We start from the raw sequence: 16,259 nt of genomic DNA on the forward strand, positions 1-16,259 counted from the left end.
GCCACCCTTGTCTCTACCTGACGGATGATTTTAATTTCCGGTCATTTCAGTTTCAAATCAGGATTATAATTTTTTCCAAAAATTTCCAGTTTATAATTAAAATTAGAATTATTTTTAAAAGCGCACTATTTAAAGTCGGAATTTTAATTTTTCTTGGAAATTTTTCTCCTAAGTTAAAAGTATAATTCTTTTGAAAATTTTGTTTTCCGAGATATAGATCACAATGTTCTTTTAAAAATTACAAAATTAGAAAACTTTTTCTTGCTTGATTAATTAAATAAATAACTGAAATAAAAAACGTCCATTTTTTAGATAATTTTCTTTCGAATCATAGATCTGCAGTTTAAAAACTAAAAACTAAATTTGTAATAAAAATTTCGGACAAAAATCCTTGCTCTGAACATTTGCTACCGAATCCTTTAGTAGAATTCAATTTTAAGGGCTGGAAATATAACAAGATAAAGAAATTCGAAAATATCTTAGCAGAGGATTTGGAGCGAAATTGCTATAAATTTGAGTGAAGAAGCGTGCTCGGGTCTGAATTCTTAAGCGTCTCATGTTCAACACAGTCTCACTTTCGCAAAGCCTTTATATTTATACGACTAAATTGTAGTTGCAGGTACCAGCACCTGTCGTCAGTTGGAATATTGCGCCTAGCACGAATAAGCCATACAAATGTAAGGAGATAGAGCCTAAGAACATACCCCTCGAGTGTCTACATACAATGGAGAAACTTGGCTCCAGTCACATTGGGGAGGTAGGAAACAGAACCATTTTTAAAACAGCTCATAACAATATCCATTTCAATCTTATTTTATCGCAACTGCTTCATTATTTCCATTTTTATTGAAGAAAATACCTCATCTCCCTATCTCTCTCCCTCTCCTCTTCCTTCTCCATCTCTCCCCCCATTCCCCTTTCTCTGTCTATCCCCCTCTCCATCTCCATCCTCCTCTCCGTTCTCCACCCCTCTAACACCTACTTCTTATTCAATTATCCGCTTTTCCCCTTCACTCTCTCCGTTTCTTTCCAATTCTCCCCCTCCTCTCATCTACCCGTTTCACATTACCCTATCACCATTCCCGCTCCTTTGCCTTGGTTCCTTACTCTTCCACTTTTCCAATCGTCCACCTTCCCTCTCTGAAACTGCTCCTCCCTTCACCTTTCAGCCACTTCTTCACCTCCTTAACATTGTATCTTCTCCTTTCGGATCCACTATCCTACCTTCTCCTAACCTTGCCTTCTTTTTCTGTCCTTTACCTCCTTTTGTCACGCTTCACGTCTTCTCCGCCGCTCTCCTCTCAGTTTCTATTCCTTCCCCTTCCTCTTCACTCACCTTCTCGCTCTGACACTCTCATCCTTACCTTCTCCCTTCCACTAATTTCTCCTCACACCATTCCCTTATCTCATCTCCCTTATTTTTCTCCCTTTTCCTCCCATCTTATGTTCCCTCCTTTTCTTATCAATTTCACCGTTTTACTACACGTCTCATCACTTTATCCTTCTCCTTTTCTCCTTGATCACCTTCTACCATCCCTTTTCCTACTCTCCCATTCTATTCCCAGTTCCTAAAACGATGCTTAAAATGTTTTAAAAGTCGGACTATACATCCTTTGTATGTTCTCGACCCTCTCCAAGGTTTTTACGAAGATTTTACATGAAAATATGGAAATACTCTTAAATAAAATTAATGCGGATGCATTATCAAATTCAATTTAAAACACTTAAAATTCCCAACATCTTCAGTTAAAATAGTGCATTTTCAACAAAGTTGGTGAATTTTTAACCAACTAGTCAATTTTCCAACAAAAAATATAAACTTTTAACAAAAAAGATTTATTTTCTACAAAAAAGTAAAGTTTTCAACAACATACATGAATTTCTAACCGTATAGTTAAATTTATTACTAAAAAAGATTATTTTCCAAACCAAAAATCTAGTAGTCAAAATTTCAAATTAAAAATTAATTTTTAGTCAAAAAAATAAAATTTTTAACGAAAAAAACGATTTTCAACTAAAAAAGATTAATTTTCGTCGAAAACTGGACCAGTTACATTTTTAGTTTAAAAAGTTAACTTGCAAACAAAAAAAGAGTTTCCCAAAAAATAGTTGCATTTTCAACCTAAAATAGTTATTGTTAAATTATGAATTAAAATAGATTTACTTTAAAACAGAAAACTTAAATTTCATTAAAAAATGAAATATTTAGATTTTTAGCTTAAAAAATTATTTTTTAGCCAAAATAAAATACATTTTTAATCTAATAGTTTAATTTTCAACGAAAGAATTTAGTTCCTAATAAGTAGTTCAGCTTTCAACGAAGTAGCTGATTTTGCGATTAAAACAAAAATATTCAAACAAACATCAGATCGATAAATTTATAGTTAAAAAAATTAATTTTGAATTTTAAAAAACCAATTTTCAACAGAATTGTTATATTTCGATCCAAAAGAATGAATTTCCAACGAAAATGATAAAATTTGCAAAAAAAATTAATCTACGACAAAAAAGTTCAAGTTTCAACTGGGAAGTTACATTTTAACCAAAAATATTAATTTGTAACAAAATGACGAATTTTCAACAAAATACATTATTTTTAAAAATATATTGATAAATTTTTAATTTGGAAGATACATATTAAAACAAACAAGAAAAATTTGAGATTTTATTTTCTGCTAAAAAAAGTACACTTTTCAACAAAGTACATGAATTTTTAACCATATAATTGAATTTTCAACTAAAAAAATTATTTTTCAAACCAGGAATCGAATTTTTAATTCCATTAAAAAAATTAATTTTTAGAAACAAAATAACAAATTTAGAAGCCAATATTGAACCCTTCAATTAAAAAATATCAACTTAATTCAAACAGTTAATTTTGCACTAAAAAGACGAACTTTCAACTATAAAGTTAAATTTTCTTCTAAAACTGGACTAGTTGCATTTTCGGATAAAAAAGTTAATGTTCAACCAAAAAAAAACAAGGTATCAACAAAATAGTTACAATCGGATCCAAAAAGATTAATGGTTGAATTTTCAACTAAATAATATACACTTTATAACAAAAAACGTAATTTTTTAACAAAAATGAAATAGCAACATTGTTAACATAAAAATGTATTTTTTAAACCAAAAACAAATTTCTGTTATCCTAATAGTTTAATTTTCAAGCAAAAAGATCCAAAAGATCCTTTATTTTTCCTCACTTATCATACGCCCCCTCTTATCATTCCCTCTCAATTCTTCTACTCAACCTTTCCTCATTTTCGTCACTTCTCCTACTTTCACTCCCCTTCTTTCGCAGTACTTTCTCTACTTTCTCTCTCACAGCCTTACCCCGAACTTCCCCTCCTTTTCTTCTTTTTACCTTCCACTATTTCCCCATAATTTTCATACTTCCTCTCCCTTTAAGATCTCAACTTCCCCTCCCCATTTATCCCTTCATTTCCCCTACTGCACTCACTTCACACCATTTTCCGGTTTCGAAAACCATTTTCCGGTTTTCCGGTACGAAACCTTGAAAAGGAAAGTTGAAGACGAGAAAAAATTAAACCGAATAAACCGAAAATGTAAAATGCATTGGGAAAAATCACTTTTTTTAGTTTTCAGAATAATTTATTAGGGTTTGAAAAAATGTGACGGGAAAGTATGGGGGCCAGTAGAGAAATATCCACCGAAAAATTTCATGTATCAGACATATTTGTTTGACACCCCTAACACACCCCTACGAGTACCTGAAAACTACCCTGAAAACAAAAAAATGTCAATTCTTCATAAAGTCGACCCTTTGAACACTGTATTTTCGTATTTTTTGTACTTAAAATTATTAATATTGGTCTAGTGGAATATTTATTATCATTGCTTAATTAATTTTTTATTATTTAAATAAATGGAATTTGTTTAAATAATTTTGTTTCGTAATTATTTTCCCTTAAAATTATAACTATTAATCTAGTGGAATATTTAATAACATTGGTTTATTGAATTATTATTGTTTGAAAAAATGGAATTCGTCTAAGTAAATTTTATTTTATTTGCTTCTTCTTAAAAAATTATTGCTTTCGAACACTGTATTTTCGTATTTTTTGTACTTAAAATTATTAATATTGGTCAAGTGGAATATTTATTATCATTGCTTAATTAATTTTTTATTATTTAAATAAATGGAATTTGTTCAAATAATTTTGTTTCACAATTATTTTTCCCTTGAAATTATAACTATTAATTTAGTGGAATATTTCCACTAGACCAATAGCTATTGGTCTAGTGGAATATTTATTAATATTAGGTCATTAATTTTCAATTATTAAAAAAATGGAACTCAAACAAATGTTTAAATATTTTCGTTTCGAATTTTTATTACATGAAAATTATTAATGTAGGTCTATTGAAATACTTATCAATATTATTCCATTAACTTTTCATTATGTAAACAAATTCCATTTGTTTAAAAAATTCTTTTGTAATAATGATTTTTATTTTTAAAAAAATTCAACAACAAAATGTATCAAACAATGTTATTAAATATTCCACTAAAGAAATATTAATTATTTTTATACGAAAATTATTTAAACATGTTTAAAAAATTGAAAATCATGAACTAATGTTAATAAATATTCCACTAGACCAATATTAATAATTTTGAGTAATAAAATACGAGAATATAGTATTCAAAAGGTCGACTTCATGAAGAATTGACATTTTTGGTTTTAAGGCGCCTGTTAAGATAAAAAAATAAAACAATAAATAAAATTATGGAATTTCTTTTTTCGGATTTGGAATAAAATGGGGGGAGGGGGTCATTGCCCTCTAGCGTACAAAAAATTTTGCCATGCATTTTTGGACCAGCCCACAGTGGTCTGGGATAGGAATTTACTGTTCATAATCACCCACAGGTCATATTTCTTAACCGATTTTAAAGTTTTTTTTTTAGAAATGCTCTGCAATTAATTTTTAAGAGAATTTTGGTTTGCTTTTTTAAAATTTTTTTCACAGAATAACAATATATAAACAAATATAGTGACAAAATTGACCATTTTAGCTTTGTGAATTTTTACCTCAAGAAAAAATACAGATAAAAACTCACTATCAGCCGGAATTATTGCAAATTCATTCATAGAACATAATTAATTTTAATAATATTCAACTTAATTATTATAAACAATCTTCATAGACAAATTTTTATTAGTGTTTTTTTTATCATAGAAAAAATCGTTTATTTCACGCTAGTTGCTAATATTTTTCATAAGAGTCATTATTTGTGACAAAAAAATTAGCATAAGTTAACAACTATTGTTTTTATAAACATTTATATAAACAAATTCTTTATAAACGAGTTTTTCTTATAGCTGAATTGATTTTTCTGAACAAAAGTGATTCACAATTGTCTTTAAAGCCATTTATATACTTTAAGCTTAATCAAACATAAACAATATAGATTGTTTATAACAATTTAGTTGAACAAGTCTCCTAAGTGGCCGCTTCCTCGTCGAAAAAAATGTTTTTTTCTTCAATAATTATTAGAGTGACATTTATCGCGGTGACTAACCAACAAAATTAAATAATATGATTGTTATAAACAATTTTTTTAACAAAACTATGATTTATTTTTTTACATGCAAAAAGGACGGTTTTCCACTGAAATTATACCACAATAAACGAACAGTGATTCCAAAATTGGATATGTGACATTAAATAATAATTTGTGTAATTGTTAATAACAATTTTAAAACAATGCCTGACAATCTGCGGTTGGTCGTAGAAAAAAGTTATTTTTTATTCAATCATTTTTGTGATAATCTTATTTGTTCATTTATTTTTCAGGAAGTTTCATAAAATAAATGAAAGATTGGTGACTTTTAAAAACGCAAGTACAGCGTTATTGCTATGGACAGTTTCCTACAGAAATTGTTATTAACAATTACGCAAATTATTATTTAATGTCCCATATCCAATTTTGGAAACACTATTAGTTTATTGTCGGATAATTTCAGGGGGAAACCGTCCTTTTTGCATGTAAAAAAAATAAATCATAGTTATGTTAAAAAAATTGTTTATAACAATCATATAAATTATTCTTTATTCAATTTCGTTGGTTAGTCACCGCAATAAATGTCACTCTAATAATTATTTAAGAAAAAAACATTTTTTTCTACGAGGGAACGGCCGATTAAGAGACTTGTTTAACTAAATTGTTATAAACAATCTATATTGTTAATGTTTGATAAAGCTTAAAGTATATAAATGGCTTTAAAGACAATTGTGAATCACTTTTGTTCAGAAAAACCAATTCAGCTATGAAAAAAACTCGTTTATAAAGAATTTGTTTATAAAAATTGTTTATAATAATTAAGTTGAATATTATACAAATAAATTATGGTCTATGAATGCATGTGCAATAATTCCGGCTGATAGTGAGTTTCCATCTATATTTTTTCAAGATAAATATTCACAAAGCTAAAATGGTCAATTTTGTCACTATATTTGTTTATATATTGTTGCTCTGTAAAAAAATTAAAAACAAGCAAACCAAAATTCTTTTAAAAATTACTTGCTGAGCATTTCTAAAAAACAACTTTAAAGCGGTTAAGAAATACGACCTGTGGGCGATTATGAACAGTAAATTCCTATTCCAGACCACTGTGCAGCCTACTGAACAAGCGCTATAAAATAATTATTATTATTAATTTAAAATCGGGGATTTTTGTTAAAAATTCTCTTTTTTAGGTGATAGTTTGTGCAGCAGCGAGTCCAGGTGAAATTAAAGAGAGCGAAGCTTTAAGACTAGTTGTAGCTCGAGTACCTTCTTCCAATAAGGATGCCAAGAGCGCTAATTCCTCTGATGCCATGAGGGAAGTACGATTTCTGTCGGCTCTCTCTGATCCAAATGTAGCGCGCGTTCTTGGTGTGTGCACAGCAGAACCAACACCCTGGACGATAATCGAATACACGGAGCTTGGCGATCTTGCTCATTATTTACAATACAGTGAGCCCCTCACTGCCACACAGAGACCAAATTGCAGTCTCAATTTCCTCAGGTAATTTCAATATCACCAACTTCAAGCAACTTTCTATCTAAAAGCTCCCTAGAAACCCCCCCCCCCCCCCCCCCCGACCCTAGAAATTTTTAAGTAATTAAATATATTTTTTATTTTGATGAGCAATTTTATTTTATTGTAATTTTATTGATGATTAACAGGTGAAACATTTACTATTTATATAATATATAAAATATTCAACAAATAATTCAAAGCGACATTTAAAATTTTTTTTAGACTTTGCAGATAATATAGAGTATTTAGAAAATTTTTTCATGCATTGCTTAGGATTTTTTTTGTGCGAAATAAATTCCACAAATCAAACATGTAAACCACAACGACAAAAAAATACAAAAAAAAACAAGAAATTCCTATTGTTATCTGGAAAATTTGAAAAAAATAAAATAAATAAATAAAACTTAATTTTCGGACAAAAATAAAACTGAGGAAAGAGAGGAAGACAAAAGAAAGAAAAAGAGAAGGAAGCGAATGTGGTTGACTGCCTTCTCATTTTTCTTTCCTCTTTTTTATTTTTGTCCGAAAATTAATTTTTATTTGTTTTTTCAAGTTTTGGATTTTTTTAAAATTTGGATTTTAATGTAATTTAAATTTCTTAAATTTTCAAGTCAAACATGTTCTATCTTCAACTTTTGATTGCACTGAAGGACAGTAATAGTTCAACACTAACTTTAAAATTAAGAAATAATTTTTATCACTACTAATATAGAATAGTTACATTTTTACTCAAAAAAATAATATCTTCAACCGAAAAAGAGGAGAATTTAAAAAAAGCAATCCAAGAGAGGATTTTTTATCCCGGAAAATTAATTTTCTGAAAATGAAATAGTTCAAGGAAGCAAATCATTAAAATATGAATTTTTAACCAATTAGTTTAATGAGTTTAACAATTTGTTAAAATTTCAACTAAAAAAGATACATTTTTAACCAAATAGGACCTTTTTTACAAAGCAGTTCAATTTTCAACCAAACAAGATAAATATGCCAGAAAAAATTGAATGTTCTACGAAAAATCAAAAATTTTCATACAAAATACATTAATTTTTAACAAAGTGGTTTCATTTTAAAGCCAAATGGATAATCATCTACAAAAATGTTCCATTTTTAACCCAAAAATATTATTTAAAAAAAGTACATCTTCTACCAAAAAGTAAAATTGTCATTACAATAGTTTATTCTTAAACGAATATTTTAATTTAAACAAAAATATAGGAATTTTGAACAAGAAATTTAATTTTCAACCGAAAGATTTAATTTTCTACGAAATTCTTGAATCTTCGACTAAATAAAAATGATTAAGACCCAATAATTGGCGTTTTCAAATAAAAAGGATGGATTTTTATCCAACACAATTAAGTTCCCACCCAAATTGATGAATTTTTAACAAATTTATCAAGTCAAAAATAAAAAAGCAACATTGTTAGTTAAAAATATTAATTATCAGTAAAAAATATAATTTTTAATAAAAAAGTTAGATTTTTATCATAAGAGAAAAGTTATATTACATTCTTAGTTAAGTACATTAATTAAAGATAAAATGAAACGAATTTTAATACAATTTTTTTAATACATCTTCAGACATATAATTGGATGCTTACGAAAATTGTTTAAACCATTTATCATTGTTTTCAGAAATTTCCTCTCAGATGGAAAGTTGCAGTTTTTTCAAAACTTTTCCACATTTGGTCCAATTTTCCATTAAACTTAGGTCATACTTAATCATTGTTAACAAAAATAATTGCTTCAAAAATTTATTGTTATTGTTAATAATATTCAATTTCAATCATGCTAGAAAGTTGCGGTTTTTTCTGGAATCTTACATTTTTGTCCAATTTCTACGAAGTGATGTAATAGTTAATGCAAGTTAAGAAACCGCCTTATTTAAAGAATTGTTAATTATTTCTAACTATCCTTTCATAAATTAATACTAGACATATTTTTTTTCTAAATATTTAGTTTTTCTTTGACTTTGTAGTTATTAACAGAAAATAATTTAAAATAACCTCAAAAATAATCATTTTCAAAATAGTATTGTATTGTTTTAAATACTTTTTTTGTTTCTTTTTAATTAAAAAAATAATAATTTAAACAAACAAGCTTTCATCCCGGAGAATCCCTGGGATCGATGTAAAAATTTGAAGCATATTTTAAGTATCCGTTTTATGTTAGAAAGAAATTCTGAGGTCAGTCTGAGGGTTGAGACTGAATCAAAAGTATAAAACTAAATAGAAGAAGGAAAACTAATTTAAAAAACGCCGAATAGGTATTGGGAATTTGTAGCTTGGGAAATAGTGGAGGGGGGCATCGCGTACCTTGGATTTGTAAACAAACTACTGGGTGAAGCGAGTGTGGGAGGTAGTACAGTTGTGGGCACAGTAATGGGAACGGTGTGCCAGTCGAGAAGAATCAAGTGAGATCCAGGTGTGGGAGGGGGTTCCTTCGTTTTGGGCTTCTTCGCCCGGGCAAGGGAGATGTACCTTGGGCCGAAGCCCGTGGAGAACTGACTTGCAGGTCTCGCGGACTGTATTTTTAAGGGCCTTGTTGCAGCGGCGGCGCACCATTCACAACGTAGCGTGTGGGGGTTCACTAACGAGAATCGTTTTGGCGATGTTGCTAGGGAGGGGGTTACGCGCAATCGGCTTACTCTAAGTCGAATAACAGGTGAGTTTAGAGTGGCCAGGCGACGAAAGAAAGAATCGTGGATGTTTGCTAAATATAAGTCATGGTTATAAATATTATTTATAACCATGAATGTAATTTGGTGGACATAATTATAAACAAAAAAAAAAGAAAGATATTGTTCAAAATATGATTCTTTATAAAGTTCATGCATTACCTTTTTATAACTAAAAAGGCAAAGCAAAATTAAATATTTAAAAAGCAGCAATTTTCTTGCACTGATCTAAGAGAAGATAGTTATAAACAATAATAAATTAAAATAATAAATTGTATAAACAATTACTTTTGTACCTTTCATTAAATATCCATCTCACGCTGATAGAAAATTGTGTTAACGATAATTAAGTATCACCTAAGTTTAATTGAAAATTGGATAAAAAGTGGAACAGTTTTGAAAAAACCACATTTCAAAAGATTTCCAAAATTGTTTAAACAGAATCTGGAAGATTTAAAGGTACATTTGTAAAATTTTCGAAAAAAAAGTCAAAGGTTTTTAAGAAGATTGAAATTCTTCAAAAGAATAAAAGATTGCTCTTGAGATTCCTGGAAAACATTTTTATTACGTTTTATTTCAAAAATAATTATTAAATAAAAATTGAAATGGTATTAAAACATGTTAAAAGGTTTCCACAAATTTTGAGAACCCCTGGAAGATAAAAAGGCAATTTTGATCATTTTTATCTTTTTTTTTTAATTTTGGAAATAGTGCGAGACAATTTAAAATATATCTTCAAGAAAAAACCAGCACATTTCTTCTACTTACATGAGAGAAAACAGTTATAAACAATAATTAATTAATTGAAGAACAATTTTTGTTTAATTTACATTAATTATTATCATACTAAGTGAAGAGCTGATAAAAAGTTCAAAATTTCAGAAAAACCCGCAACTTTCCAGCATTATTAAAATTAAGTATCATTAGCAATAATATTAAGTTATTTAAAAAATTTATTTTTCAACATTAATTAATTATCCACCTCACTCTAGCTGTAAATTGAAGAAACAGTTACAAATTTCAGAAAAAGCCGCAACTTTCTAGCATTATTGAAATTGAATGTTTTGTTTAACTGATAAAATTTCAAAAAAAGTTTTGGATTCTGATTTTTAATTCAGTTTTTCAGTCTTTGTATAAATAAATAAATATGACGAAAAAAAGGCAATTTTTTTTTATTTGACGCTCTCGGTGCTCGTCAGTAATAGGAAAATTGGTGTAACCGCCAAAATTTCATAAATTTACGTTATATAAAGATATTTTATCATGATACAATAAACAAAACAAAAATTTATAAACGAAAAAATTTCTCTTAAGAGTATACTTGTTAATATTATAAACAAATTTAATTAAAAAATGCATTATTCAGGCATTTGTCGTAGGAAAAATTCGTTTTCCTCTATGTCAATTTTTAAAAATTAGAAACGTTATGTTATTTTCGAAAATTAATAATTAGTTAATGAATTTTATCATTTTATTTAACAAGTTTAATAAAAAAATGCATTATTCGAGCACTGGTCGACAGAAAAATTCGTTTTTTTCTTAATAGAATTTTTAAAATTAGGACCCTTATGATAATTTCAGAAAATTCATAATCTGTTGATGAATTTTATGATTTAATCAAACAAATTTGATGAACAAATTCATTATTCAGAAATTTTTCGTCATAAAAATTCGTTCTTTTTATGTGAATTTGAAAAAAAATTAGAAACTTCATGATAATTTTAAAAAATTCATAATTTGTTAATAAATATCATGATTTTATCAAACAAATTTAATAAACAAATGCATTATTCGAGCACTTATTGATGGAAAAATTAGTTTTTTCTATGTCAATTTTTTAAAATTAGGAACCTCATGATAATTTCAGAAAATTCGTACTTTTTATGATTTTTATGATTTCGTCAAACAAATGCATTATTCAAGCAATTATAGACGGAAAAATTTGTTTTTTTTCTATGTCAATTTTTTAAAATTAGGAACCTAATAATAACTTTAGATAATTCATAATTTTTTATGAATTTTATTATTTTATTAAACAATATTCCATAAACAAATGCATTATTTAGTCATTTGTCGCAGAAAAATTTGTTTTTTTCTACGTCAATTTTTTAAAAATTAGAAACCTCATGATAATTTCAGAAAATCTATAATTTTTTTATGGATTTTAAGATTTTATCAAACAAATTTTATTTAAAAAATGCATTATTCGAGCACTTATTGACGAAAAATTCTTTTTTTTTAATGCCAGTCATTTTAATTGAGACCTTTATATTCATTTCAGCAACATTCATAATTAGTTCATAAATGTTGTGATTTCTTTAACAATTTTTATAATCAAATGCATTATTTAGGCATTTGTCGACCGAACTTGACTGACTTTGAAAAAATGAGTTTTTTACGTCGAAAAATTCCCGAATGATGCATTTTTAATTAAATTTTTTGAAAAAAATCTTAAAATTTATCAACAAATTACCAATTTTTCTGAAATTATTATAAGGTTCCTAATTTTTAAAAATTGACAGAAAAAAATGAATTTTTCTGACGACAAATGCCTGAATAATTCATTTGTTTGTTAAATTTGATTATGATATTAACAACAACAGTCTGAAGAGAATTTTTTTATTAAAATATTGTTTTTATTCAATTTTATTGCAATATACACTAGCGTGCAAAAGTTTTAGGCCTCCTCTTTTTTATGACTGATTACATTCTCTTAATTTTAATTACACTCAAGCTATAAAAATATCTCTTCAATAGGTTGATTCTTTTTGAAATTCTGTATGAAATAAGCCCAGGGTGAAGCTAATTTGACTAGTTTTGAAGTAGATATTTCAAAAAATGTATAAATCTCAACGTTTTCTTAAATTTTCAATAACTTGCGAAATAATCAACATTTTTCAATGTTTTTTAGCTCATTTTAAAGCTACTTTTTCATTGTATCGCAAAAGTTTACAAGTATAAATTATAGAAAATTTCTTTGCAAATTGCAAAAACTTGAATTTGTAATAAAAAATTTGCAAAAATTTAAAAACGTCTAATCTAATTTCCCTTTTTAGCCAAAGCTGTCTTCTCTATATGGGAATGCAAATAGCATCAGGTATGAAATTCTTGGAATCAAAGAACCTGGTCCACAAAGATCTAGCAGCTAGAAATTGTCTGTTGGGACGAAATTACACAGTAAAAGTGACTGACATCGCAATGTGTAGTGACCTATACAAGAAGGACTACAATGACATTGGTGGAAGACCCTTAGCTCCCATCAGGTGGCTTTCGTGGGAAAGTATTTTATTGGTACGTCATCTGCAAAATTAATATGTCATTTCTTTTTTCTGCTTCACTTTTTGGTTTTCACGAACTCCTATATCACAGTTTTTTATTTCTATCCTTCACTTCACCCGAGCAGAGCTCTATTTAGACGGAGAGGTCTCGAGATGTGCGTCGCTGATTCGTCGCACATCCAAATGAATATGAAAACGAAATGAAAAGGTAAATGGAAATCCAATAGAGAAGTATTTTTTCTTTGGAACTAATGAGCCTCATTTTTCTAAAAATCTAGGTTTATAATAGAAAATAAATAATAATATTTTTGGGCGGTAAATCGATAAGCACGCCTAATAGATTTTCATGTACTTCCACCCTGTCAAGTCCCAGTCAATTTGGCGACGCACATCTCACGAACTCTTCATGTTAGTTGATGTGGTAAGAGTAAAGAGTATGGATCTTGCTATGGGATTATCGTTCAGTTTGCGCACCTAATAGATTTTCCTGCACTTTTACCGTTTTAAGCTCCAGCCGAATTAGCGACGCACATCTCACGACCTTTCCTTGTTAGTTGAATTATTATGTGTAAAGAGAATGGATCTTGCTTTTGGATTATCGTTTAGTATTCGAACCTAATAGATTTTCAATTATTTCCACCCTATCAAGCCTCAGTAAAATCAGCGACGCACATCGCGCGAAATTTCCGTGCTAGTGGATCTGATAAGAGTAAAGATTATCGATCTTGATGTAAGATTATCGGTCAATTTGCGCAGCTGAAAGATTTATATGTACATTCAGCTTACTACTGCTACTTCTGTAAAAAAACAATAATAAAACAAAAAATCATTATTTTTTGACTATAAAAATCAATTTTTTTCTTCTAAAAAAAATACCTATACATATTTGAGGTAGTTTTTTTTGGAACAACTGAGGAATATTAGTGTAATTATATTGGGAAGAGTAAAAAAACGGTCTTCTAAATAAAAGTTTAGTTTTTTGAATCATAGTAATTTTGTGAATTTGGCGTGTTTAAGTTTTTTCTTTTCTCGAGGATCGATGTTCACAAACATAGCAGTCGTAGGTGTTAGTTGACTACCTAACGATTATTATAAAATTTATTTCATCCAAATCCATTGAAAATTCGCGTGAGGATATAATTTTGCCTATTTTCCCCCACTGTGCGGCGACGCACATCACGCGACCCATCCTTGTTAGTGGATGAGATGAGAGTAAAGAGTATTTATTTTGCTATGGGATTATCGGGAAATTTGCGCACCTGATAGATTTTTATATTTCTTCACTCTGTGAAGTCCCAGTCGAATCAGCGACGCACATCCCGTGAACTCTCCTTATTAGTGGAGGTGATAAGAGTAAAGGGCTTGGATCTTTTTATAGTATTATCGGTCAGTTTGCGCACCTAATAGATTTTCATATACTTTCACCCTGTAAAGTCTCAGTCAAATCAGCGACGCATATCTCGCAAGCTTTTCTTGTTATTGGATGTGGTAAGGGTAAAGAGTGTGGATTTTTATATAGGATGATTGGTCATTTTGCTCACCATGTACATATACCCTATAAAGGCCCATTTGATTTAGCGACGCACATCTCGCGACCTCTCCTTGTTAGTTAATGTGCCAAGAGTAAAGAGTATGAATCTTGATGTGGAGTTATCAGTTTGTTTGCGCACTTAATAGATTCTCATGCACTTCAACCCAATGAACAGCCGGTCGAATCAGCAAAGCTCATCTTACAACCTTTCCATATGAGTGGATATGATAAGAGTGAAAACTTTGGATTGTTTAATGTTATAATATTAATAATAATTTTCCAGGAGAGATACACTTGTTCCAGCACAGTTTGGTCGTTTGCAGTAACGTTGTGGGAAGTCATGAGTTTCGCGAGGGAAAAACCTTTCCAGCATCTCACCAACGAACAAGTCATTCAGAACGCTGAACTCATGTATTATGGGGAAGAGTTACAAGTAATTACACTTTGCATTTTTTTAATGTATCTGGCTAAAAAAGATCAACTTTAAACAAAAAATGAGATCCTTATATTTTCACTGGAATTAATTAATTTCAAGATTTAAAAGACGATTTTTCAGCAAAATAGTTCATTTTCAACCAGAGATGAATTTTTAATATAAAAAGGAATTTTCAGCAAAGTACTTCAACTTTCAACCAAGACGAAAAGTTTCGAATAAAAAACGTGAATTGTTAACCAAACATGTATCAAATAGCTTAAATTCGGGCCGAAAAATGTCAATTTGAGATAAAAAAAACATGTACAAAAAAAAAATTTTATTAATTAAAAACGTTTAAATTTTTTGTGTTGTTCAAATGTTTTTTATTAAAAATAAAATATTTTCTGGCTGCAATATTTTTGCAGATATTAACTCTTCTTTATTTTAAATTCAATTCATTTTTAATTACAATTTCAGCTTTTGCATAAATTTTTGGATGAAAATTTAAGTAACCGTTTTTCTTTCTGGTTGAAAACTAATTTTTTAACGAAAAGCTTATTCAAAAGCAGTGAAGATTTCGATTGAAAAAGAATATCATTTTTAATTTAAAAAAAAACAGTGGAATTTTTAACTAAAAAACAACTGTTTTCAGCCAAAATGTAATAATTCATATTTCAATTGAAAAAATTAATTTTTAATAAAATAAAAAGGAATTTTCAAAAAAGTGATTAAATTTTCTAATCAAAGTCAATTTTTTATACAAAAACATGAATTTTCTACTAGAAAGAGTATTTTTCAACCAAGAAGACAATTTTTTCACAACATACATTTTTTCTCAACTAAAAAAAAATTAATTTTTAAACAAAAGGAATATTTTTCTACCTAAAAGGGAAATTTTCAATTAAAATTATGAATCTTTACCCCAAGAAATTAATATTTTACAGTAAGCTAATCTAATCAGTACCGTCTACTGAACAGTAACTTTCGCAAAAATTAAATTATTCATTTTTACTGATCTCATCTGTAACTTGTAACGTGTGAAACAGTCAATTGTGTTTTATTTAAAAAAATCTGTATTTCATTTTAAATTTCCAATTTCCAAATATAATTCTGATTTAAAAAGTACATTTTTCAACAAAATTATCATGATTCAGAATTCTTGTTCATAGAAATTTTTGAGAAAAAAAATAAATTTCAGTTTGTTCGGTTATTTCTTGAAAAGAATTAATAAAGTATTAAATTCAAGCAGAAGATTTTTGTAGAGAATTATAATATTGACTCGCCTTACATAATTTTCCAAAAAATT

General features: G+C 28.3%; 1 protein-coding gene across 1 annotated transcript in view; it reads left to right on the forward strand.

Moving 5' to 3' along the window:
- Nucleotides 1-16,259, forward strand: part of LOC117176940 (epithelial discoidin domain-containing receptor 1-like) — a 231,581-nt gene that overhangs the window by 214,466 nt on the left and 856 nt on the right. The window contains exons 12-15 of the mRNA XM_033367344.1: nt 620-757; nt 6,727-7,037; nt 12,786-13,020; nt 14,822-14,971. Coding sequence (XP_033223235.1) covers nt 620-757; nt 6,727-7,037; nt 12,786-13,020; nt 14,822-14,971 — 834 coding nt within the window. The remainder of the gene's footprint in view (nt 1-619; nt 758-6,726; nt 7,038-12,785; nt 13,021-14,821; nt 14,972-16,259) is intronic.

The sequence above is a fragment of the Belonocnema kinseyi genome, chromosome 7 (assembly GCF_010883055.1).
Source record: "Belonocnema kinseyi isolate 2016_QV_RU_SX_M_011 chromosome 7, B_treatae_v1, whole genome shotgun sequence".
Lineage (NCBI taxonomy): Eukaryota > Metazoa > Arthropoda > Insecta > Hymenoptera > Cynipidae > Belonocnema > Belonocnema kinseyi.